This window comes from Dunckerocampus dactyliophorus, chromosome 11, assembly GCF_027744805.1.
Source record: "Dunckerocampus dactyliophorus isolate RoL2022-P2 chromosome 11, RoL_Ddac_1.1, whole genome shotgun sequence".
Classification (NCBI taxonomy): domain Eukaryota; kingdom Metazoa; phylum Chordata; class Actinopteri; order Syngnathiformes; family Syngnathidae; genus Dunckerocampus; species Dunckerocampus dactyliophorus.
In genome coordinates this window covers 13,718,560-13,744,900 of record NC_072829.1, presented here as the reverse complement: position 1 = coordinate 13,744,900, position 26,341 = coordinate 13,718,560, and the positions used below count along the sequence as shown (strand labels likewise).

Sequence of the window (26,341 nt, the reverse complement as noted above, 5' to 3'; positions counted from 1 at the left end):
AAATGTACAAGATTATTACATAATGCTGCGTTAAAGCACGTGCCTGTGCAAGTTGGGGAAAAGCCCTCTCCCACACTGTACATATTTCAAGTGACGGGCAGTCAGCCTGCCTAAAAGCAGACGAAAGGTGATGCATTTGGCCACAGATTACAGGACAGAGTATACAGTATATCGGAGAGCATAGGCGACAACAGCCCTGCCCGTCTGTGTTGGCGATGCGCAGAGGCAACCCGGACCTCCTGGCCCTGACGTTGAGATTTTTGAACACTTTGCCTACGTAAAGGGACAAAGATTAGTGCGACATGAAAAGATGAAAGCAGCATGCTGCCATTGTTCCGCAGAGATGAGAGCAGTTCCGACTGCTGCAATTATTTACTTTGCGCTGCAACTTTACTCAAAATAAAATAATCGTCACCTTGTTCAAACGCTTACTGTTGCATTTGCAACTTCCTAAAGAAACAATGTAAACCAGCGGGCCCGCAGCTTGTTCTATGCTCTTTCTAATGAAATATACAGCATTATTAGATATTACACTCATTTGCTTTGTCACCGACAACACAACGCTTCTATAGTTTATAGTAAAATACACTGACCTACATTGGATTGCTTTTAGCATCTTTAATGTACACATCCTTACATTTTTCTGTATGCTTGCTGTATCAATATTTTGATTTTTTTATTGGAGAATTACCTGCCAGTAGATTGCAATTTCATGCCGACGCTTCATTGGACACATCATTTAATAATAATAATGACTATAATAATAAAGAGAGAATTTTGCGAGGAAAAAAGTGGTTCTCTTTACGCACGAAAAACGTTCCAAAACCATAGCCCAAATGCCTGTATCGTTGCAATCCTAATATACAGCAATGGAAAAAATTGATCCCACTGCAAAATGGTGTTTTTCTCTTGTTTTAGGTGGATACACTGGTTAATGATGTACTTCCTGCCCCCTAGTGGAAGAAAATTCCGTTGTTCTGCCTGTCACTATGCATCGCTGGTATACATAGACGACCACAAATACAGTACCTCAGTTTTTCTTATTTATTTGTTCCAAAAGGTCCGACAAAAACTCAAATGTACGACAACAGAAGCATTTTTTCCCACAGGAAATCAGGTAAATCCAATGAAGCCGTTCCAATGAACAAAAATACATTTTATATAGAATAATTATAGCTGCGCATGCAGAAAACTATTCCACACCAGCACGGTGGTTTGGAATCACTGCATCACAGCAACTGCCGTCTGTTATTGTCATTGTGAGATGAAGAATACTCACCAGCAGCCAGTTGATGTGATAAAATGCTTTTACCTTGAGCAACAAATGCAAAGCAGCCATAACAATTATTCAGTGATGCCGTAATGTCTTCTCAACAATATAAACACACTGCAAGTCATTAGTGGGTCCTTGCAAGTATCATGATCCAGACTTGTGAGTGAATGCAGATGCATATCAAAACACACAGGCAGATAAGAGCCTGTGGGATGCGTTGGAATCCCCTGAGTGTGTGTGAGCATGTTGTAAAGAGACAATAGATTAAAGGTCTTCATTATGCAGCACCATTGCAGGATGATCCTGAGAAAGGGAATATTGAATGAGTAACACTGGGAGATGGAAGGAAGTATGATAAGGGCACATCGGCAACACACTGACGTCAACAATTTCTAGAAACAACCGAGAGAAAGTCTTTCCGTGCTCACGAGAGATTGTGTTCACAAGCTTTTACAGGTGGGCATTTGCACATACAGATGAAAAAAACATGATACACATGCAGAGAGCGAGAGCGTTTGAGAGGTTGTATAATTCTCTCTGTGGGTGTCAATTAAATCTCTGTGCTCTGTAAACACACACACACGCACACACACACGTGCTGTTCTCTAATGCATCATCAACACTGGCTGGCTTGGCGAGCAGCAGAGAGAGAGAGAGAGAGAGAGAGATGCTAACAGTACAGGTAAAGAGACACTGCAGGTGTCACTGATGCACACGCACTAACAGACAAACATTTGGTCTCAGTTCTTCCACTGCGAAGTGAGCTGCAAATGTGATGCAGCGTTTGCTGTTGTGAAGATCTGCCTTTCTCAATGTGGCTCAGTGTGGCTTTGCATGCAATTGTTGTGTTCATTTTAATTGTTGATAGCTTATGTAACAAGCGGGGATGCGTACCGAAACTCGGTATTGAAATGCCGCTGGTGCCGATGTAAACGGTAGGAACCAGTGCACCCAGCGGTGGATGAGGTGTCGTAACTCGCACACGTTTCTATATCGCCAAGATTACAGAGCTTGGTCTGTCCCAAGAAAATAATCTGGAGAAGTAACAAGTAAAATAGGAAAAATACTCGGCACCAAAACAGTAAGGCTAAATAAAAATCTTGCATTTTTTTTGCTTTGAATTTTTTGTGGCTTCTACTTCATATTGGTGAATTTAAATTATTTAGTTAGCATTTTATTTGCATTACTGAAATTTTTAAATTACTATTCTGCTCAACTTGCATGTCACAAAGTTCCATTCAAATAAAAAGGCCTTGTTTTTGGACATACGTGGTTCAAAAGCACCTATTTGGCACCGGTATGGGATAATATGTAAACGATACCCAACCCTGGGTAACAAAACACCCGCTATTTGAACAAAAAGATCATCTTGGCTCTTTCTCTTCTGCTGCCTCAGACACACACAAATACGCTTGTTGTATCATACCAACAGAAGCGGAAACCTGAATGAAAACATGCGTCATGCGCTGAGTGGAACCACAGACTACAGCGCTCCGAGGCATCTCGCACATGTTCCACTGTGGAAGCAGATCGACGAGTGGCAGTTGACATTTCGAAGGTGCACCATATGACGCTCCAAAATGCAAAACACATGTTGTGACAAGCAAAGCAAACAACATAACATATGTATCATATAGACAATGAGAGACAGAACGGCAGTCTGCAATTGGACTGGAAGTTCCTAGAGTGGTTGACTAAAAGGCAAATGTAAAAAATTAAACAAGAAAAATAAACACTGATATATTAAATGGGGAATCAATCCTCTCTAAAGATGTTGATTTCCATGTTGATGTTGGGTTCCTGTTCTCAAAGCAGAGATAGACAGTAGTTCTGTGGAAGTACGCCATCAGTGGTTCCATAACCCGTGTAGCCGTTTAGAAATACTCACACAAGGTAAATGCATTATTTAATCACGAGGAAAACAAAATGCACTGTTTCAGTTTACGCATGCCTGTATTTGTGTAGGTCCCAGTTGTAATGGTTTATTCAATGATTATGTAGCGTACATCAAAAACTGCAGCAAATTAACTCCTACTGTGCTCTGAAGCCGCTCCTGTTGCATCTGGCATCCAGGTATTCCAGGACGTCTGAAATGAACTAAAACAAAGCTACTGTTAACAAACATCAATTAGTTTAAATACCTTTGATTTAGGCAGTAGGCAACATTGACCCTATGCAATATGCAGACAGCAATAACATCAGACTAAGAATTAGATATTTTACAAGCTGTACTGCCCATTTTCATAAATCAGCAAACATGAAACACCTACACCGTTGGCACACTCATACTTTGGACCAGTGATTCACAGCCACATGTGCCGCCGGAAATAATCCAATTTCTCTTAATTGGTTGGAAAGTGATGAATTGACTTTACCTTTTTTAGGCAGAACAATTAAATGTTGCTCCACCAGACGACAGAAGGTACACAATTCACTTGAGTGTCCACTTGGTTTGCCAATTCATACAACTTTTTTGTTTGGTGATCAGTATCTGTATCAAGATGCTTTCACAAGCAATGTGCATCATTTATTAAGACAGAAACAAAAATCACTTCAAAGGAATGAATGTAAGCACACTCATAATTCTGCAGGCCCTAGCATGTACCGTAATTTCCAGTGTATAAGCCACTACCTTTTTTTTAAAACTTTGAACACCTGCGACTTATACCACAGTGCAGCTAATTATGGCTAAATTCTAATCCCATGACATCTGGATTACTTCAGAACTACTACTAATCGTTTAAATTCTGTGCTGCTCGCAGGTCAGTGAGGAAACCGTTGTTCTTTTTTCGGCAGGAGCCAATCACGAGCTATCCGTGAAGTCACATTGAGCTTGTCAACCCATTGGAAATCGCAGGAAGTAATTACAGTGTCACTGTGTCATTTTACAAAGAAAGCTAAACTCATTACACAGCAACTTAACACTCAAAGGGTAGGAAATATACAATGCAAGTACCAATATGAGTTGAAAATAAAAAAATATATATATATTTTAACGTTTTCCCGTAATGCACTTCATCCAAAGCGCTTCATTGGTGCCCGCCAGGGCGGTGCAGTGATGTCAGCCTCCCTCTGGTGGACAGGGGCACAATTTGTCTGGATTGTTATAGCAGCATGATGATCTCTGCAGTTTCAAAAAAAAAAAAAAAGTCACGTGCATCTGAGTGACGTGATGTGTTACAGAAGTACCGGTCAAACAATAAACATGCCATAAATATGATGTGATAATATAGTAGCTGTCATCCCAGGGTTGATGAACATGAACTACACCGCGCCAAAAATAAATCACTCTGATGATGAGGCCTCATCTTTGGACAGATATGAGAAACACGGAGGTGTAAAAATGAAGGATTCTAATACATATGAAGGCTGACTCAGCACGTCTGGTTCATAGCCAGGAGGTTTTAGCTTTGGACTTCTCTTAGCCCTTTTCCACCCAAGATAACCAGGTTCTACTTCGGTGCTTACCTAAACTCCCACGTCACCACAGATGCCCGTCAATGTAAAACACAATCCACTTACCACTCCCACATTCCATCTGCTTGAAGATGGAGGAGCTCATTGTGACCATGCAAGTGCTGCAAGAGATGGACTGATCAACTTTTACTGGCCACCTATCATCATATTCGCTGCTGTCTCTGTTGTTATTGCAGCAAAAGATAATTATACATTTGAAATTTCAAATAAATGTGTAATTGCTAGCCATTGTTAACCACAACCTGTAGCTTGGCTACTTATCCGCCGCTATGCTTGCACTGATGACACAGCAGTTAGATGGACGTAATAAGGCATTTGATAGCATGTATGTGACTTGTTATAGATCACGTTATTGCTGATGGCGAGGCCGAGGTTGTCCAACTTTTGGGACTCCATGGTAAAGGAATTCACCGCGCAACAGGGGATGACATTCCGGTACATCTGCGATCAAACCAGGGCCTTCCAGGAGGAAAGAAAACACACATTACTGCTTACAGTATGTATCCCAGGCCAAAAGTTGGTCACAATTGCCATCTGGAAACAGTGAATACAGGACCATTAGCCATCTTTTTGTAGCAGGCCTGAGAACGTGTTCATCTGTGTCCAGGAATTTTGCCATGCTGTCATCAGGGTGCTTCTGCTTCCTGTACACGCCATGATTCCTGATGCCAAAGATGGCAGCAACATTCCAATAATTGCACCAAGAGAATATCCTTGAGACTACTACTGTATAACCGCAAAGGATGGCATTCAGGCGTTCTGCAAGCGGTTGTGGATAGCAAAAGACTCCTATGGCACGTGTGTGTCAGCTTCCCAGGGAGTGTGCTTGATGCCAGTGTTCTTGGGGGACGTTGTAAGTATGGACAGTTAATGGGGGAAAACAAACTGGCAATGATGTTGGACATTACCTCACTGGTGATCCAGCACACTCAGTGCAGAAGTTGCTCATGAAACCCTTTCCAAACACTAGCGGGCTGTCCCTTGAAAAGCATACCTACAATTGTAGGATGAGCAGTGAAAGACCGGTTGCAGATGTGGCGCTGGAGATATCGAAAGGAACATGGATGGGCCTTCTGAAAATAAATTACTCTAAAATTAAGCTCAGCAAGAAAATGGCGACGCCCCACTGTGTACTTCATAACATTTGTGAGGAACATGGGGGATGATTTTATTGAGGAGCTCACAGGCAGATTCAGTATGTGAACATTCAGCCTCCTGTCCAAGCGTTACCAGAAGGTTGCAATACAGAAGGGACTCACGTAAGGGCAACTTTGTTGCACCATTTTGTCTTTCTGATGGCACATTAACTGCTTTATGCATGTATGCATTCTTAAATAGACTGAAGCTAAGGCCTGCTCTCAACTTCACTCTGGGGGGCTGTCCTAAAGAAAAGTATTGATGGGGACATCCTTGATATCTGCACTGTGTATTTATAGTTCAAACATCGACACATCATGCAGGTATATAGTAATCCCTCGCCACGTCACTCTTTGAATTTTGCAGTTTCACTCTATTGTATTTTTTTAAACTATATTAATTAATAAATGATACTGTTTCATGGTTGAATACGGTCTATTATTAGTCAAAAATATGCATATTCAAGCAAATGTTACGTATTTTTCACCTAAATTAAGTATTTCCAGGACTAAAAATGGCTAAATGAAATAAAATACACATACTGTATAAGGCGGGCCGCACGGTGGTCTAGTGGTTAGCATGTTGACCAACACAGTAGCAGTCTGGATTTCGGGAAAACCTGGGTTCGATTCTCCATTGGGCATTTCTGTGCGGAGTTTCCATGTTCTCCTCGTGCGTGCGTGGGTTTTTCCCCACGTCCAAAAAAACATGCACGTTAGGTTAATTGGTGACTCTATATCGTCCATCGGTATGAATGTGAGTGTGAATGGTTGTTTGTCTATATGTGCCCTGCAATTGGCTGGCGACCAGTTCGGGGTGTACTCCGCCTGTCACCCGAAGTCAGCTGGGATAGGCTCCAGCATGCCCCTGCGACCCTCCAGAGGAGAAGCGGTATAGAAGATGGATGGATGGATGGATGGATGGATACTGTATAAGGCATTCAGACGCGATGACATGTAAGATTCTACACAGGTCACTAGGTGTCAGTAATGTTACTGTTATGTTCAGCGAGACACACAAGCAGGAACAACAGGCTTTTATTTTTTATACTGAATGATCTCACAATAGGCGCAACGCAGCTCCCCTAGCACCTGAACACTGCGACAGACACGAGCATGAGTCTTATTTATGTCTTATTTTCTCTTATTATTGCTACTATATTGGGTAATACAAGAGTAAATCTGAATAATTATGTTCAAAAAAAATATTTAGAAGGTCGTGAACAGGTTTTCTATGCTATAGCAAGGAGAATATAAATACTGAATCCTACTTCGCAAAAATATACTCAGGACGGTTGGGTCTGGAACCAATTAACCGTGATAAACGAGGGATTACTGGTATTATCCTATTCCAGTGCAAATTGAAGACAAACACGCTTCCTCAATTATAAAATTGTCTTTATTAAACACAAAGTGCAAAATGTATCAAAGACACACCGGCGGTCCTCATGTTACGACGATCCGTGTTACAAACGCACTCCCATAAACGATGTACAAAATGAAAAGAGAACTAGATCCCCTTTTTAGATGCAGATTCTGATGCAGAAAGTAAAAAGTGAAGTGAAATTGGAGATTGTGAAAGCTCAGAAAGTGGAGAAACGCCAAAAAAACAATGGCTGCATGTCCGGTCCAAGCCCATTAAACACCGCAACCATCATGAAGGATAAAGATGGTATCTTTGAACATGTGAAAGGATCTGCTCCTTTGAAATGGACAGTGACTGCTCAGCAGTGCTCTCATTACCGAGACTTCTTCCTCTAAATAAGCCTGTCTCTCCCTCCTTTGCAACCCCCCTTACAGTGTGCAAGACATCCCCAGGGATAAAATTAACAAGTTGTTCTTATTTATTTATTTATTAAATGTGTCATTCATGTGTCGTGTGTACAGTATGAGCTTGTACACCTTGGTGACCTCGGTGTTATTTTATAATTTATGAATCATTTAGGCGTAAATGCTGACTCACAATAAAACTGCACTTACATTGCAGTTGTAAGAATAAAACTCGTTCGTAGACTGAGGACTTTAAAAAAAAAAAAACCCTGACGTGATGAACTTTGAAAAAAAAAAGGCACAGAAATTGGTAGATAGGTTTTGTCTGGGCATGTTAATTTAGGTGCCCCTCAACACAAGCCCAAGAAGTGCGCTCGTGTTGTCAGCTAATTTTCTCTCTTGTGGTGCATCACAGAGGTGGTTAACTCCTGGCCACTCCTACTCTGCTCTGAAGCCGCTCCTGTTGCATCTGGCATCCAGGTATTCCAGGACGTCTGAACCTTGTGCTGTCCTTTGTAAAAGCACACAAAATTGTCAATATACATCAACATTTAACTACACTATCCTGACTACACTTTGTCATGGCAGCTGGTACTAGAAACCTTAAAAATAATAGTCTGAGGGAGTGTTTACCGGTTATTTTGCACTGAATCCTGGATTGGTGTGCATTTCAGGCTTTAATCTACTCCGTGGAGTGATTGTATCATGAACAAAACTTACTCATTCAGGTCTGATGAGAGGAAACGGAGGACTGTTCAAATGACGCATTGCATGGTGGTGAAGGTGAGCCGCAGATTAATGGTCTCAATGACCAATAGCATTTACTCCCATATTTACCCATTGAACAATGTAGACGCAGGCATATGCATAGGACAGCCATGCAAATTCATATAATATGTATAAAAATATCAAGACCAACCTTTCTTGTTGCATATCATAACAAGGTTAGTTTGTCATTATTTGACTAGATGGCAATATCAATCAAATTTATAGTACATATCTGCTTATAACTCACACTATGGGTATAGCTTAGGTTAGCAAAAGCCATATTTTGATGTAATTGGACAACAGTTACGGAAATGCCCCAAAATATTTTGCAACACCAGCCAGAACATCCATCAAACAGTGCAGTGAGGAATGTGGACTACTAATGAATATTAATGAAAGTGAATTTCATTTGCACTTTTGTTAACATTCATGTACCACCGTGATGCTGATAGGGAGTGACTGACAGCTAAACAGATAACGTTGATCACAAACGAATCAAAATATGACTTTTATGCAACATTTTCTCCTTTTGTCATATTTGTTTGTTTGTTCTGACTGATTTTCCATCTTCTCTCAGATTTGCTTGTTTTTCACCATATACATTTTCAATGGTTTTCACATCGTTATGTATTGATTGAATAAGTAATGAATAGGACACACCTGGGCAAAAAGCACATCTGTCAGTAACATGTTCCGATACTTTCGCTGACATGACAAATGGGTGGGTTCAAACAAAAGGTGACATCTTCTAAGTTGTGCATTCCTGGAATACCTGGAAATAAAGGAAAATAAAGGAATTGACCTCACAGTTCAAGTACTTCACTCGGGCACTGTTGGTGATCAAAAGGCAAAGCACTGGTGCTAAGTCATACCCTGGCTCAGAAAAAACACTGTATCTGCGTGGAGTTTGCATGTTTTCCCTGTGCTTGGTTTCTGGGTTCTCCCGTTTCCTCCAACAGTCCAAAAATCATGCTTGTTAGATGAAGTGGACACTCTAAATTGTCCATGGATGTGAACGATTGTTTGTCCACACAATAAATGCCCTGTAATTGACTGGTGACCAGTCCAAGGTCACCCTGAACGGGATTATCTGTCGAAAATGAATGATTTAATGGAGGATGAAGCTGTCATGACCAACACCAGATCAGGTAAGAACTGTACTGTTAAGTTGAAGTCGCAGTAAATATTTTAGGTTGTCTGGAAATAAATTATTTGAACGTCTAAAAAAACCTTCAAAATGTATCTTCAAAATGATTTGGAAGCTATTATTTTACTACTGTAAGGCCATGTTCATACGAACATGGATATTTTTAAAAACGCATATTTGTGAGTAAAAATATATAATTACAAAAACGAATACGTCTGTCCACATAAAAACACATTTACCGGCTGTCATGCACATTTCGGTCAATCAGAAACCTGAAAAAGTGACCACAGCGTACTAGGTCATGAATTATAACACATCTGTTCATCAAATAGTAGCCAAAACTGAAATCGATAACTTCCTGCTTCTCAAGGCCGATAACAATAACTGTTATATAACAGTTATATCTTTTATTTTTTTTAAATTTAGATTTACCTGTAGTTTGTGCACACCTGGAGGTAAGAACAACTCAAACAATGTTGGATTTCACAAACTGTACTTGTAGATTTCTCCTTACCAAATATCGTGACATCACTACTGTTAACAAAACATGAAAAAAAATTTAAAAGCTCAGAAGTACAAACCGTGGCTCCAGGGGGTTTACTCGCCGACAAAAGCTGGTATCTTCAACGATGGCAAAGGGCTGTCCATTCAGTGCCATCATTTTCATGATGAAATCACAAATCGCTTTAGCCCTAGTCTCTGGCAAATTGTTTGCACTTTTCAAACGCCATCTCGATAGGAACAAGCCCCAGGCATCGTAGCAAAGCTGGCGTTTCAGGTGGATGATTAGTACAGGTAAGCTGGTCTCATTGGAGCATTCTTAAAAATGTGCGGTTATCTGAGCAATTTTTAATGTTATCAGATTTATCATATCTGCCCGATAATAATCCTTCCAGTATTTATCGTGCACCCCGGCAAAATAGTGATAGATTCGATGTACAACGATGTCTACATTATTTTTAAAATCAGCGTACACTTTTACAAACCTCATGGAACAGTGTGATTTATTTTTGTTTAGCCATTCACACATAAACACGAGCCAGAGTTTTTCTAAAAGCTCAGATTTAAGGACAAAAACCTATGTTCGCTTGTGGATGAGAGGCCTCGACGCAAAGAAAACAATACGTTTGAAAGTGTGGCATAAGCACACCTCTAATCAATTATTCCTTGAAAACTGCTGAATTTGTGCCGCATTGTAATCAGGCATGAAACTAAAAGTATGTTACTGAACACTGAAATACTTTAAAAAGCCATATGCACTTTACTTCATACAAAACACGGTCAGTATTTTATACGCTTTCCTCCTAAACATTCACAACTTTAACACAGACGATAATTTCTTTGGGGGATTTCCCAATGAGATAAAGCGTGAGGCTATCCGTAATGGCTCCCACCATCTCTAAATAATCACAGTAAGCACAAAATCTGTGGCATCAGGAGTCTTTAAGCTGTCTTCAGCAGCATCCACATTACTACCAAAGATGGTCCATTCAGGTCCTTCAGGGACCAATTCATTAGTTAGCTGGAAAACCCAATCAATCACAAGGCATCGGGGGAGACAACGGCTCATAATTCAGTTCAGGAAGAGCAAAGAGAAAAGACAACAGGAGAGATGGAAACAGAAAGGCAAACTGGACAAATTGGCAGTTTGGATAAAAGTAAGAAGGATGACTGCAGATGGAACTGCAGAGGTGGCATCCTATTAGCTTGCTGGTGCATTCCATTATAGCTGTCCATCAAATAGTGACCAGTACACTGTGTTTTCCTTGCAGGCATGCTGGTTATCACACAGTTAGGGTTGTCCAACATAGTCCTTCGAGGGATGTATACAGTAATCTCCCGTTTAGCGCGTTTAATCGGTTCCAGACCCGACCGTGATAAGTGAAATGGAATGTTTTCATAGTTAGAGCATGGAGAACTTGTTCATGATAATGCGGTTTTTAACATTATTGGATCCCTCCAGACATGAAATAACACCCCTATAGTCACCTTTACACTCCTACTACCCAATATAGTAGCCATAATAAGAGAAAATAGGACATACTGTATGTAAGACTTGTGTTTGTTGATGTGAAAGTGTTCTGTTGCTAGGGGAGCTGAGTGAGTTGTGGACGCGCAAAGAACAGAAGAAATGAAGGATACGGAAGCTCGGTAAACAAAACATCGACATTTTAGCTTTGTGTCAAATTAGTATAATATCTTACAATATATATAATGAATTACTTATATCTATTACACTGTGCCAAAAGCCATTAAAAAGTACAATTTTTTTTTGTTTTTATCATTATGACAAAACAGATACAATGCATTTTGTGCAGTAAGGTTACATGATGGAATTCAAGCTATTGATTAGAAAGTGGAGAGCAAAAGGGAAGCTTTGGCTGTACTCCCCAAGGATATTACACACACACAAAACACACATCCCTGTGTAGATATACCCACAAGCGAATAACCTCTAAAAGCACTCCCTCAATTCTAAGTACGTCTCCTTTACTTGTCTGCAATTGTTCCCATGCCATCATTGATATCTCCTAGATCAATGTAATAAAATAGAAACAGGTGTAGTTTGGCACCCAGAGGAAACAGATGCACATTAATCACCTTCTGCGTGCCCATGTGATACTAAAGCAGCCGCACTCAAGTTGAAATGAACTGGATAATTGCAACAATGACTTTGAAGTCACCTCACCACTCATTGGGATGAATGAAATAGAGTTGATGATAAGTCATCGTCTCGTTTGAAATGGCACTGGGTAATTATTGAACGGTATTAATATTGCGGTTGTGTGCCTCTAATGTAGTTCAACACAGTAGCCAAAATATGAGGTTTGCCTCTCAGTTATATACAACCTAGCAAAACAGCACTCTGTCCTGCGTGAACATCTGTGTCCCATCTTGAGTCCCATCAGTGATAAAAGATTCATTGGCATTTGCTGTATCCGCTTTCCGCAACAAAATAAACACTGTATAAACTCATACAGCGAAACCTCGGTTAGCATACGGTTTACGGCAGAAATGTTCGCCTCGGTTCGCATATGTTTTCCAGTTAGCCTACGTCTTGTCGCGTCATTGATACACAGCGTGAGTCCAACTGTGTTCTCAACGTATTTTCATCACAGAACTTCCTTGTTGGCATTGTGTTAGCTTATCGGAAGTGGAAGTCATTGTCCCCCAGTTGCGTCGCCCGTCTAACATGTCTTCAGTGAAGGTAAAAGTAACCTTATATGTTCATTTGTCCCTTTCATTTGTCATTTTTATGTATTTAGAGTTGTTTTATGCATGTAAAACTCTAATTGTAAAACTATAAAAACGTGTTTTAAGTTTTAGAGGCTTGTGCTGTTATGTTACCGTGTTAGCTAGCAAAGAACTACAGAGGCAGCCGCTGATGACCTCATAGATGCGCAACGGAGCTGGGAAAGTCAAACTAGGATCGGCCAAAGTCAGCTGGGATAGGCTCAAGCACAACTGTGACCCTGAACAGAATAAGCGCTGAATACATTTAATTCCAAATGTAATATTTATTTGTTAAACCTACTCTAGTCAAAGTCTTCTTCATGCCATAAGTCAAGAGACATATTATAATACGTTCATAATGAATTTTACTTCAGCTCACTCAATTATGTCCATTAAGAGGGTTTGGCACTTTATAAGCTGGATGTCAGGAGCTCATTATCTTTCCCACACCAAGTACTTTATCCAACACAAAGACGAAAAGGGAGAGAAAATTCTGATGTAAGACATTGCCTCCAGCTTTTAACGTGGTGTTGTCCTGAAAGGTTACAAATTGTCGTGAGAGCCTCTTGCTCAAGGGCTAACCAAACTCAGAGGTACAACTGATGTACTTCAAGTTCTCTTCCAAACACCAGTAAGCTACCCTTGCAAACGACGAACAACTAGAAATATTCTCAGGCGAAATGCTGCCACCTTCTTTGACTCGTGTTTCCGGAAATCACTGTCATTTGGCCGAGAACCAACTTCAAGATACACTAAGCCAAGGGTGTCCAAAGTGCGGCCTGGGGGTCATTTACTGGGGGGTCTGTTTTATGACTGGCTTACATGCTTACATTCTAAAAATATAATTTAACAAGAAAAAAACAAAAAAAAAAAAGAAAAATCAGCTATAATTTTGCAAGAATAGAGTCAAAATATTAGGAGAAAAAAGTTGTAACTTTACAAGAATAACATCACAATAAAGTTATAAAGCAAAGTTGAAATATTAAAGAAAAAAGTATGAATATTATGGATTAATATTATGAGAAACAAACAAAACAACTAAGTTGTAATTTTCTGGAAATTTAGGTTGTGGAAAAAATGATACTGTTAGTAGAATAAAGTCAAAATACAAAATATTATGGTAATAAAGTCATAATTAAGGCAATACATTTTACAAGCAAAAAGTTGAAATGTTAAATGTGGAAATGGAAAATGTAAAAAAAAAAAAAAAAGCGAGAATAAGAGAATAAAATCAACCTATTAACAGAAAAATGTATTCTAAGAAAAAAAAGATAATGAACTTGTAATATTATGTGGAAACATAATTTAATTTTAGTAACATAGAGTTGAAAAGTCGTTTAAAAAAAAGTAGTAATATGAGAAACAAACAAAACAAAATAAAGGTGTTTTTTTAATTAGGTTGGATAAGAAGTTAAAATATTAGGGGAATAATTTCAAAATATTATATATTATTATTTAAGAAGAAAGTTTGTAAATTTTTTTTTTTAAAAAGGAAAAATGGGAAAAATAGAGCAAAGAGCGAAAGTTGACATGTAGTTCGTACGCTTTTTCACCTATATCACAAAGCTGAGATTTTTTTCTTGAAATATATAGAACTACGTACGTAAGCTGTAAGCACTTGACACTGTTAGCACATTTACCTACTGACAACGCAGCATCAGAAGCAACTGGGGGTTCAGTATTTTCCCCAAGCATACTCCGACATGGTCACGGGAGGACAGAGGATCAAACTAGCAACCCTTACTCTACCACCTGAGCCATGCCACACTGGTGAGTTTAAAAGACCTGGAAGACGGTGACAAAAAATGCTCTGAATGATGATGAAAAAGCATCACAACATCAGCAGAAGTCAAGTTGAAAAATGTATAATCACAGCTTGGTGAATGTGCCGAGGTGCAAACCACAGGCAGCATTCATGCTCACAAAAGCCACATTCAACTTTAGCCAGGAAACCCCCCGCCCCGTGTCCTGGAATCCCATTCTTTGGACTGAACTCGGATCAAATTACGGGAAGAGAAACATAAGTTGAAGGAAAAGAACAGCATCTGACATCATGTGTCAAGCATGGCATGGGCATGCACGGCTGCCAATCTAACCAGGATCACTGGTGCTTGCTGACGATGTGGCTGCTGACAGAAGAACAAGATGGATTGACGACACTGTGCTCGCATTCAGACAATTGCTACAAAATGACAGGACTGCGCTTCACAGTGCAGGTGGGTAATGACCCTAAGCATACTGCGGAAGCAGCTGAAGACTTTTAGGGGGTAAATAAGTCAGAGGCCTGCTGTGGCTGAAGTGAAGCCCTGACAAAGCATCTCCAGAACACGGTGTTCTCCATGGACTCCCAACATTTCACTGGTCAGTGGAGGTTCTGGACATCTGGCGGCCCGAAGCAGGGTTTAGCCTGGGGACCCTGGCTAGTTAGCAAAGCATTTTCATGTCTTTCACACACACCCCTGACACACTCACACACAGCGGTTTGAAGATGAATCGTGTTTGTCCACTTTGTGACTACAGACCTGAAGTATAAAAACGTTTCATGCTATAAGCAACTGTAAGACAAGATTCCACAAATCATTTCTATTTCATGTTTTCGGGCCCCGTCAGGGCTGCAGGGCCCGAAGCAGCCACTTAGGGAGGGAGAAACACCAAACATCACTCGTCGAAAGAATGTTTTGGAGCCCCTAAAAATAGGGCTTCTGTGCATGAAATCCCTGTAATTCCAAAATGGTAATACCATTTTTTGTGAAAATACTGACTCAATATTTGATAAACGCCAGGTTTTTATCGTTTTTTTTTTTTTTCAAAATACTATTGAGCCCCTGAAAATGAAGGTAATGTTGAAATTCTGAAAATGATGAATGCCATACTTGTGTGAAAGTCCACATTTGAATAATATCTTGGTTGTTTCCTTTGTGGTGACGTATCACACCCCCTGAGACACAAAAATATATCAGGTATACCTGCCGGCTATAGCTAGCCTGGCTAAATATAACAGCAATAAATGAGGGATTACTGTATATGAAAAAAATTGTACCTCATACTATTGAGTACACTTAAAAATCACACAATTTCTACTTTTAAAAACACAAAAACCGCAAAAATGGTGTGACTAGTGACAGATTTTATTTGTCTCGTACAGAGGACACAATGCATTGCTGGGTCTCAGGAGGATAAAAATGATGTTGCACTTCAAATACCTCTGGACCTGTATGCATCAGAACCAAGCAGTCATCGGAGAGCTTATTTCACATAAAACTGAATGAATTTTCAAGACCTCAAGCGTTTTCCGCCTTTGTGATTCACTCAGAACCTTGTTCAAAGAACTGAAGCATGACGCATAAAATCATGATGGTGGGGAAATATCAAAAGACAGACAATAATACTCTCATTTATGAATGTTTAATTATGACTTTTACTTTAGCTCACTCAATGATTTCCTTTAAGAGGTTCTGACACGTTATAAGGTGGCTCTAATTATCCTTTTATTTTTGGCACTTTTGTGGTATTTTTAAGTCATATAATATGATTTGAAACAAATAACGTATTCTATTGTTATTGTAAAAGCAAAAATAGGAGCAAGAAAGACAAAATGCAGCATTTTGCTTCTGGCTTGTGACATTATGTTCTGGTGCAAGTTTACAAATTGTTGCTTCAGTCTTTGTGCTCAAGGGCTTTTGAAACTCAGAATAACACTGACTCACAACTCAAACAGTTCACATTTGACTGTTTAAGACACCAACAGCCTTAACCATGTCATTAAAAATGAGTCTGATATCCGCAACAGAACGGCACTGGTGGATGTGACATGTGAATTTAATGAGGCAGTTGGCTCGGGGTGTGTGTGTGTGGGGGTCGGGCAAGGTATGGTTTCCCTCTCATCGGGGATGCACTGAGTAATTAGCAGCAACCAGGGAGACGCCACCCCCTTTCATCCCTTTTCAAACGTAAGCCTGACCACAACAGATGCCAAAACCGCCAGAGTCACATTCCCGAACACGCCGCGGACTGACAATAGACACACACTGCTGCTGCAGCCACTTACCAAAGGACGACACAAAACCAAACATTTAATGGAAATGTCATACCACATAAGGATCTACTGTCATTTGGATTTTATTCATGACAGCAGAATAAAACGGATTCATCGTGATTTATTTATTTAAAAATTCCAGACGGCGGTTGGCGTCCATCCATTCTGCACTTATTGGTTTACGTATTTAACCCATAAGGACCCAGGCCCATTTCTGCTTCAAGGAAAATGATGGGTGATATACCGCAGACGGATTCTTTTTTAAAATAAAATGCTCTGTTAATGTCAAAGATTTGCGACAAATGTACTACAAAGAATGTATATTATTTTAAAATAATTGTCTAACATTTGCATTTGATTGACATTCCTTAACATTTTGGAAATATTAGCAAATTTCTGGAAAACGAAGAAAAATAAGTAAGAATTTTGTTCCCATTTTGACTATTGTGGCAAATACGTTGCGTCAGGCTTTCCAGAGTAATTTTAAAAATAAAAGCCAATCACATATTCCTAGTTTGTTTTATATAAACTCATAAATATGGTAAGAAGAGTTGCATTGTGATATTTGACTATGAAATATATTTCAAATTTTTAAATATGAAAGAACTGGAATTGTCCTAAAATGAGCTTTTGGAAATTAGACACCCTGCCATTTTGGGGGAAACCATGGCCTGGAGTAGTCACATGACAGTCACATGGTGACCACTCCAAATGTTTTCTATATAGTAATCCAAGAGTGTCCAAACTTTTTCCACCGAGGGCCACACATGTAAAAGTTAAAGGATGCTGGGGCCATTTTATTTTATTACATACTTTTTCTTTTGTAAAAAGGCTAAAAATATATATATATATATGTTTTATAAATTTAAAGACAAACTTTGTGTTAGCTGTGTCTTATAGGTGACAAAGCATATTATCTATGTCAGAAATGGCCGTAGTTTGTAATCTCTCACCACTTCGCACCATATAGTAGTGAAAAAAAAATATTTAAGCAAATTTTACCCATTTTTTTCCCTTAATTTTCAAGCATAAAAATGGCAAAAATAAAAGTACAATTATAAGGCATTCAGATGATGCATTCATGGTATGTATTATTTTACACTGGTTATTAGGTGTCAGTAATGTTACATTGATGAGACAATAGTCACTGCGGGAAGTACTGCACAGAACAGGAAGTAAAAAACACAACAACACGAAACTCTTCCAATGCTAACACGTGTGAGTCTATATTATGTCATATTTTCTCTGATTATGTCTAATACTGTATATCCGGTGATAGGTGTGTGGTGTATTTAATAGGGGTGTTATTTCATGTCTCGATGGCTCTGATCGTGTTAAATAACTCATTTAGAAAGTCATAAACATGTTTTGTATGCTGTAACTATGAAAATATTCCATTTATAAACAATAATGATAATATCAGAGTCGTGTCTGGAGCCAATTAAGTGTGATAAACGAGGGCCTACTGTATATCCATCACATAGGGACTTACTGAGTTAATGTCAAGCAGAAAGCTGAACACAGACCATTTTAGGACATTTAAAGTGTTAGAGTTGACCAGAATTATACAATAAAATTACTGTAGGCTTAAACAATGGTTGCACTGTTACTTGAATTTTGCCCAGACAGGTTGCCTGGCAACCTTATCAAGCTTGCCTCTGCTTGCACACTATAGCGCGCGCACATACACACACACACACACACACACACACACCCTTGAGTGACACGAGCTCGAGCCAGTTAAATGCTAACACATAGTCTGACACGCTGATCCACTGAGAAGAGAGTAACGCCCCTGCATGGGCGAGACTCAAGGATAGCATATCAGAGTAGGCCCTTCCTAGTTTTAGAAATTCCTGCTCCTTGCTTGATGAGCGGAGGTCCAGCGCGCTGTACTTTGTGACATCCTCCAGACAACTTTGTCTCTAAAAGATTGAAAATACAGAAAAGTGTGTTCGCCTGATCCCTACTCGGGATAAACTAACGCGGGCGTTTCAAAAGTGTTTGTCACGTGTTTTTTATGGGTTAAAATGCGTGATTAATTAATTTTAGTGAAATGTTTTAAATGTATAAATGAATGCAATAAAAGCCTGTTGTTCCTGCAGTGAAGCCTGGTGCTTGTGTGTCTCACCGAACATAACAGTATCATGACTGACACCTGGTGACCAGTGTAGAATGCTACATATCACCACGTCTTGAATGTGTCTTTTGAATGTGTTATATTTGTATTTTACTTACGTTTAGCCATTTTTATGCCTGAAAATGCTTAATTTAAGCAAAAAATATGTAAACCTTAAGGGAGTAGAGTAAAGCTACAAAATTTGAAGCGCAAAGTGGCACAGGATTACTGTATTTTGCACTATTTGCGTTATTATGAACGGATATTTGACAGCTGTTATCCGCTCTTCTGTTTGCTCATAGAGACATAATGTTAGTGAAAGAATCGACTCTTGCGAACGACTCTTTTAAAGGAACAATGAGAACCGATTTGCATCCATAAAAATATCAGATATAACAAGAAGTCGTCCTTACATGCCACCGGGAATAGGCTCTCACGATTCGCTTAGCAGAGCCATTCAGACGACTCGACTCGTTCGTGAACGTCACATCTCAGAGCTCAATACAACAATCGTGAGCCGGAGCATTGTGATCCATCAAACATCTGTCAAACACCTCTAAAATGCTAAATCCCGATTATTTTACACATTGAAGCTTTTTTAAAAAATGTTACACAATAATTACTTTCCACATTAGCTAATTACATTTATGAAGTAACTCTGTTACTAATTCAATTACTTTTTTGGGGAAAATAACTAGTAACTGTAATACTATACACATGGTGGACTGAGTGGACACTTATGCAACCAATTCGCCATCAAGCATCCACGTATATATGCGTTGCATTATTACCAAGCAATATAATAACAAATAACGTGTAAAACTGAGCTCATTCAGCGGTGTGGACATATCCCATGCACTCCCCTTTCCCACATCCTTTTTTAGTTCAGAACTGCCAAAGTATTCATAATTAATGAGGACAATTCTCTGGCGTCTGAATGAGTCATACTTTCAGCTACTCTGTTTCCCAAAAGCTCCATAGGTTGGATTAACACAGACGGAAATCTGAATTTTTTTACCCTGAAATGGAACGAGCATGAATGTTTGATTTGTGCCTGGAACAGAAGAAACCTTTATACCTGTTGTGGCACAAAATTCTCCCACAGACAGGGAAAATAAGGACAAAATAAAGACACATTTGAATTGACGCTTCCTCCGAAACATTCTCAGCAATGAGGGAGTCTCTGGTCTCCTTGGTATATTTGGAATTAAAATATTAAACACAGTTTTCATAGCCTGCAGATGAATACGCAGATGCTTGTTTCCCCAACCGGTTTCCTTGACACGAACACACAAGGCCAACTTTTTTTTCTACTTAGCTGAGCTGTCATGCATGCAACGCTAAACTATCAGGCAATCAGACAGTGAAGGAGTCAACTAAAAATCTGCCTGAGCAAGTAAAGCTTTGTGGGAAACCTAAAACAGTGAAAAAAAGAAGTTGTGGGGACACGGTGCGAATACAATAGCTCATTTTAATACCTTCATTTGAACATGATAGTACAAGAGAAAATTAGCCATTACACAAGAGATTTCTGACTGATAGAAAATTGTATTTATTATACTTTCCAAGATACATTCTATTCATTTTGCAACGAACACTCATCAGTTTAACTTAACAATACTTTTAAATAAAGACGGTATAGTAATGAATTTTGAAGTAGAACCTGTCTAACAACATTACCTCAAACTAAATAAATGAAAACAAACAGCCATTATGACTGGAGTATTTCCTAATATTGCACATGTTGTTTTATGACATGAATCGGACCCCACACTTTTAAAATGTCACCACAATCCAGAATCTTATTTAAGTTGAATGCACATTTATTTTGGTTGCATAATGTTCAGAGGAAACCTTTTACAAGATGCTGCGGGAGATGTGCGAATAAGGAAAAAAAAAAAAACATTGAACAAATCAACAATCACGTCTACCCGTGACCTATCTTAGCGCTGATGAAAGTTACTTCTTCTTGGGGTAAAATACCATAAACTCTTTAAATAGCCCTGCATAGAAAAAATAAATTAACTATGTTTTGAGATAATTTGACTATGATTTGAAAGCTGACAAGGGTGGTGTAATCGTTGATTGAGTCATATCTCTGACATTTCCAAGTTATAGTCTCTTGATGATGATGCTCGGCCATACAGCGTGTGTGTGTGTGTGTGTGTGTGTGTGTGTGTGTGTGCATGTTTTTGTCTTTGTCATTTACAAACCAGTCCCACAGATACAAATAATGTAAGACTTACAAAATAAATTCCAAGTTACGCTTACATGGCAAGCAACTTTGTACTCGTTTATCCTCGGGTTGTCATTTTTAAGAAACATCATGGTTTGACAGTGTAGTTGCTGATTCCGTTTCCCTCAAAAACATAGCTTGAAGTCGCAACTTGAAGTGGTAACACAGCTCCATTCAGAATACACTATATATTAACATGGCTCTTTACACAAAGGAAACAAGTCATGAAATCATTCCCAAAGGAGTTCTGCAGTGCATTGCCTTCTTGTGAACACAAAGCAGGAGCCATTTAGCCTGACAGGTATTCTGCCACTTGCTTATAATCCGGACAAAATGGCATTAAGTCTGCGGCCGGCCCCGGAGAGCTTCCCTAACAACAAACAAATATCCTTACAAAGCGGGAAAAAGCAAGGTAGCATCCATGGATTCATCCTTTGTAACTAATCCCAGAAGTAGCTATATCGGATACATAGAAGAAAACAACTGAGGTGCCCTCATTATTCTGTTTCCATTTTTCTTGTTTGAAAATGAGGGATGGAGCCTGCGAGGTATATTCTCAAGCACAGTTTCCAAGCATTTGATTTGGCAGTAAAAAAAAAAACATAAAATAAAAAAAACAAAGTAGCCATTTCCATAGCAGCAAACGACAGTCTGTTGTTTTTAGGCTGTCCTGCGGTATCGTGGTAAGTTGATCCATAGGTCGTTTACTCTCACCAATATCCTCGCTGATCCAAATTAAAAACTTTGTAGTCCATCTATGCATTGGTCATTAAGAATCTCCAGAAGGCACTTTTTTGCTGTATGTGTGTGTGTGCGTGGGAGTGTGTGCGCACAGCTGGCTGCAAAGAGATAAAGAAAGATAGAAAAGGGTTGGGGTTAAATGTTGTGCGCGCCGACAGAGGGAGAAAGAGCGAATGAAAAGTACGACCATCTTTCTGCCTGTATATGTGTGTGTGAAACGATCCTGTCTGTGTGTAATCACTGTACTGAATCAAAGACAACAATGTCTACATTTTAGTTAGAGCAGTCTGCTCCTCAAGCACCTGAAGGTAATCAGGTGTTCCTTGGAGCTTGGCTTTCAGCTCGTAATACTCACTTTTTCTTTGCTCCACCACAATTTTACTGTGGTTCCCACCTATCAGCGATGATTTCTTCATCTTTCTGTCCAGAGATTTCTCTGGGTAACGGATTTCATATCCGCCCATTCCAATGCTGTTGAAATCTCTCTTGCCATCCAGGAAGTTCTGGATGAACATGCTGGGTTCTCGATTTGGTAGGAATTCCTCGAGTTCGTCGATTGTGCTGAGGCGCTTGTTGCGCTCCAGGGTGGAAAGTGCGTCTTTATCCTTGTCTGCGCTACTCCGAAGGATAATCTTCTGCCTCTGCGAGTCAGCAAACTTAAACCCAGCATCCATATCCGACGAGCGTCCGATCCCACATGTGTGGCTCTTGCCAATATGTTCAATGGTTTGAGGGATAAATGTTTCGCCTCCCAAATCATCTCCTGGGATAGAACCTTTCTTGCCTGACTTATGTCCGTGCCGGTGAAGCTGCAGTGACATTGACCCACACTCCTGGTTCCCCAGTTCCTGTCGACCAACTGGTTTTTTATTCCTTCTGAGGACAAAGACTAGAAGGCAGAAGGCCACAAACACTGTAAGAATTAGCACTACAAGAATACTAAGGATCATGATTGACAGAGGTACAGGCCCTCCTGGAGGTGCTTTTCCAACCCCTGCAGGCGACAATGAAGTCAAAAGAGGGGTGGCACTGGTAAAAATAAATGGTGGCCGTGCTATCAGCTTAGGGCACAGGATCTCATTTTTTAAGAGGCGCAGTTCAATATTGGTGAACTGCACAGGAGAGGCACATCTCACCTCTTTAGCAGCCACTCCATCATTTAGCTTTTCTAGCCACAGTTTGAGAGCGACCAAATCGCAGGAACACTCCCAGGGGTTCCCCTCTAGGTCTATCTGGGTCAAAGACCGCAGTTGGTCCAAGACACCGCTTACCGGCAGGGTCATGAAGTGGTTGTTTTTCAGATTGAGTTTGGCTAAAGAGACACCAGCAAACACGTAGGCGGGGAGACTGCGCAAAACGTTATTATTGAGATACAGGAGTTGTAGGTTTGGCATGGAATCAAATGTGCCTGCTAGAATTTCTTTGATGGCATTGTATTCCAAGTATAAGTACTGTAGATTTGTGAGGCCCAAAAACATCTCAGGGTGTAACTGTTCGATCTGGTTCCCGTTCAGATACAGTCTTCTGAGGTTGGTGAGGTTAGAAAACACGCCTTTCTGAACAGTTACAATTTGGTTGCTGCCAAGATGCAGCAAATCTAAACCTTCAAACCCTTGGAAGTCGGTCGGGCTTATGTCATGAATGTAGTTCCCACTTAAGTGAAGTTTCTTGGCATTTGGGGGTTTAGGAATGAGATCTGCTAAATTCTTAATATTTCTTTCTTGACAACTGACACTAATGCCAAAGTCAGAAGGGTGGGTTTTACAACTACAGGGCTGGGGGCACAGCAGAGGCGGTGTCCGTGTTTGAAAGGAAACCATCTGGCTATTTCTTCCAAATGGGGGCGAACCAGCCACGATGCCATTACCGTAAACTTTAGAGGAGTCGGTGGTTTTTGACGATTTTGTGGTAACGGGAACCACAGAGGTGGGGGATATTTTGGAGGGTGATTGACCCGTATCAGGGAGTGCAGGTGGCATTCTAACATCAAAGTCAGATCCTGTACCCATGGGGCAAAGCTCCTGCTTGTTGGTTTCTTTTAGGAGCCTTCCATATAAGTCACTTGGTGTTTCGCATATCGCCTCTCCAATAAAAATATTATACGGCATGTTTTCAAGCCATGCCTTGAGAGGCGCTAAATCACATGTACAATTCCAGGGGTTATCATCTAGCTGGAGCTCAACAATCCGTCCAATGTGCTCCAGGACTCCCAAATATGGAAGCTTCTGGATCCTGTTCCCCCTTATATCCAGGTGTGTGAGGGAGGCAAAGCGGAATATATTGTCAGGAAGTGCCTGTATGAGATTGTCATTTAGAATCAGCACTTTTAACTTGTGCAGTTTATTGAATGCCCCCTTTTCAATATACTTGATCAAGTTGTAGTCAGCCTGAAGGTACTCCAAGTTTTCTATTCCTTGAAAAGTGTCTGCTCGCAGCACCTTTAACTCATTATTGTTCAGGTGCAGCTGTTTCAGCGCACTCATCCCCATAAATGCGCCACCTTCAATATTCTGCAGCTGATTATTGCCAAGCTGCAGAGACACAGCATGGGTGAAGTTGAGGAACGAGTTTGGGTAGAGAATAATTAAAAAGTTATTTTGGAAGTTGAGGTGATATAACGACGACACCGGCGGGATGAGCTGCGTTGGCCGATAAACGGCAATCTTTTCACAGTTGACGTACAGCACGTTTTCCACCGACATGCACGAGCAGGCGCTGCAAGTCTCAGACATCAAGTCCGGAGCAGAAGGGTCTGCCATCGGGGGTCCGTCTGACATGGGGGAGGATAGGGAGGAGCTTGAGATGTAGGAGGAAAAGGCTGCCAGCAGGAGTACGAGCATCATCTCGTCGGTTAAAAGTCCAACCCCAGAAAATCATTTAGCAGCCTTTGGAGAAAGGGAGAAAATGTCAGATGCATGCGCAAGCCAAAGTCTACCACAAACTTCAATTTGAATGTCATTTTCGAAAATATTAATTTGTGTAGTATTAAACATAAAATTAATTACATTGGATGTATTTATTAATATGTAAAAATGCATGAAATTAATACAAAATATTTTTACACCATCTTTTTTGGATTTTGTATTAAAATTCACCCACACAGAAACGCTGGAGGCAAACAATAAAATAAAATAAAAACGTTTTCCGTGAGCAGCAACATATTGCTGAGGAAATCATACCCGCAAGCTGTTGCACACACATGACACTGTGGAGCCACAATGTTCATGGACTCATGTACACATATTCATCACAATCAAAGTCAAACGACTGCAGTTGTCTTTATCATCGTTGGAAGCCAGCAACAGCCCATTTGAAGGGGGAGGGGGGAGCACAGGGGACAGTTGGGACTTTGCCCATGACAACAAAAGCTTTGAAAAGGTTTTCGAAATGTACATTGGACATGATTTATTTATAATGAGAGCACGCACACGAATGCATGGGAAATAAATCAGTACTTACCCAAAGCTGGGGGTGTTGGGCTCCTTCTGGAGAAGCGGGACGGCATCGATGGGGCATGGGTGGAAAGGTGCTGCAGAAGCGCTCCCAGCCGACGGAGAAACAGTACAGTTGACGGGCGCAACAAGATTTCTCCGCTCCTTCATTTCCATGCAGACTGCTTGCACATCAACGTACAGCCACGCGCGCCGGGGTGGGTTTGGGGAGGCGTGCTGTGTGAAGACAGGAGCTCCTATTTCACCCGATGCGTCTCTTGTTGACGGGCTTCCCGTCGTTTGATCCCCAAGGTTGTCCCACCTCCATGGGAGAACATTCGTTTGGCTTCGAGCCAAATAAAGGACTTAGATTCTAGAGCTCTTGAAGGCGCGTCCGGCGAGTCCTCGGCGTGAGGAGGTGCACATCGATGCGATGCCACAAGTCAGCCATCCTTGTAATCGTATTATTATTCTTCACTGCAGGAGGAGGATGAGAAGAAGCATGATGGGAGGAGTGTCAAAGCCGTGCGTCCGTCTCAGCAGGCAGGAGCGATCCCATTTGGCGAGATCCGGAGTGCTGAAGTTGCGCACCGGCGGGTTAATGAAGCAAAAAGCAACACACCTCCATTCCACTTATTAGCGTTTTAAGTGTTATCCCGGTCCAGTCCTTCAACTGTCAATTTGGTTGCAAAAATAAAGGTGAGTTGTTATGATGGTGAAACAGAAAAGCGGTGCGTAAAAAATGAATAACGCAGTTAGTCCGCAGTTAGTCCGATGCGGTGCAGGTGAGGCGCAGCAAACTCTGTGCTTTCCATCATTTAAAAAATCTATTTGGTGTAGAAAAGTTAGAAATGACACCACCAGTCGTGTCCAAATGGAGGGAGGGGAAAAAAGGAAAAGAAGGAGAAGCTTGTCTAGTTTCCTCTCCTGCCGCATCCAGGCGCGTAAATGTGCTCGCTCCTTTCTCAGCCGC

General features: G+C 40.5%; 1 protein-coding gene across 2 annotated transcripts; it reads right to left on the bottom strand.

Moving 5' to 3' along the window:
• Positions 1-2: 2 nt before the first annotated feature.
• On the bottom strand, positions 3-26,341 carry slitrk4 (SLIT and NTRK-like family, member 4). 2 transcript variants are annotated; one of them, XM_054792421.1, is made up of 3 exons: positions 25,397-26,341; positions 22,293-24,822; positions 3-22,035 (listed from the first exon to the last, which is right to left on the bottom strand). In XM_054792421.1, the coding sequence occupies exons 2-3, from the start codon at positions 24,778-24,780 to the stop codon at positions 21,932-21,934; spliced, it is 2,592 nt and encodes an 863-aa protein (XP_054648396.1). In that variant the 5' UTR covers positions 24,781-24,822; positions 25,397-26,341; the 3' UTR covers positions 3-21,931. The 2 variants fall into 2 exon arrangements, with proteins under 2 accessions (XP_054648396.1, XP_054648397.1); XM_054792422.1 differs by having other exon boundaries at positions 3-24,822.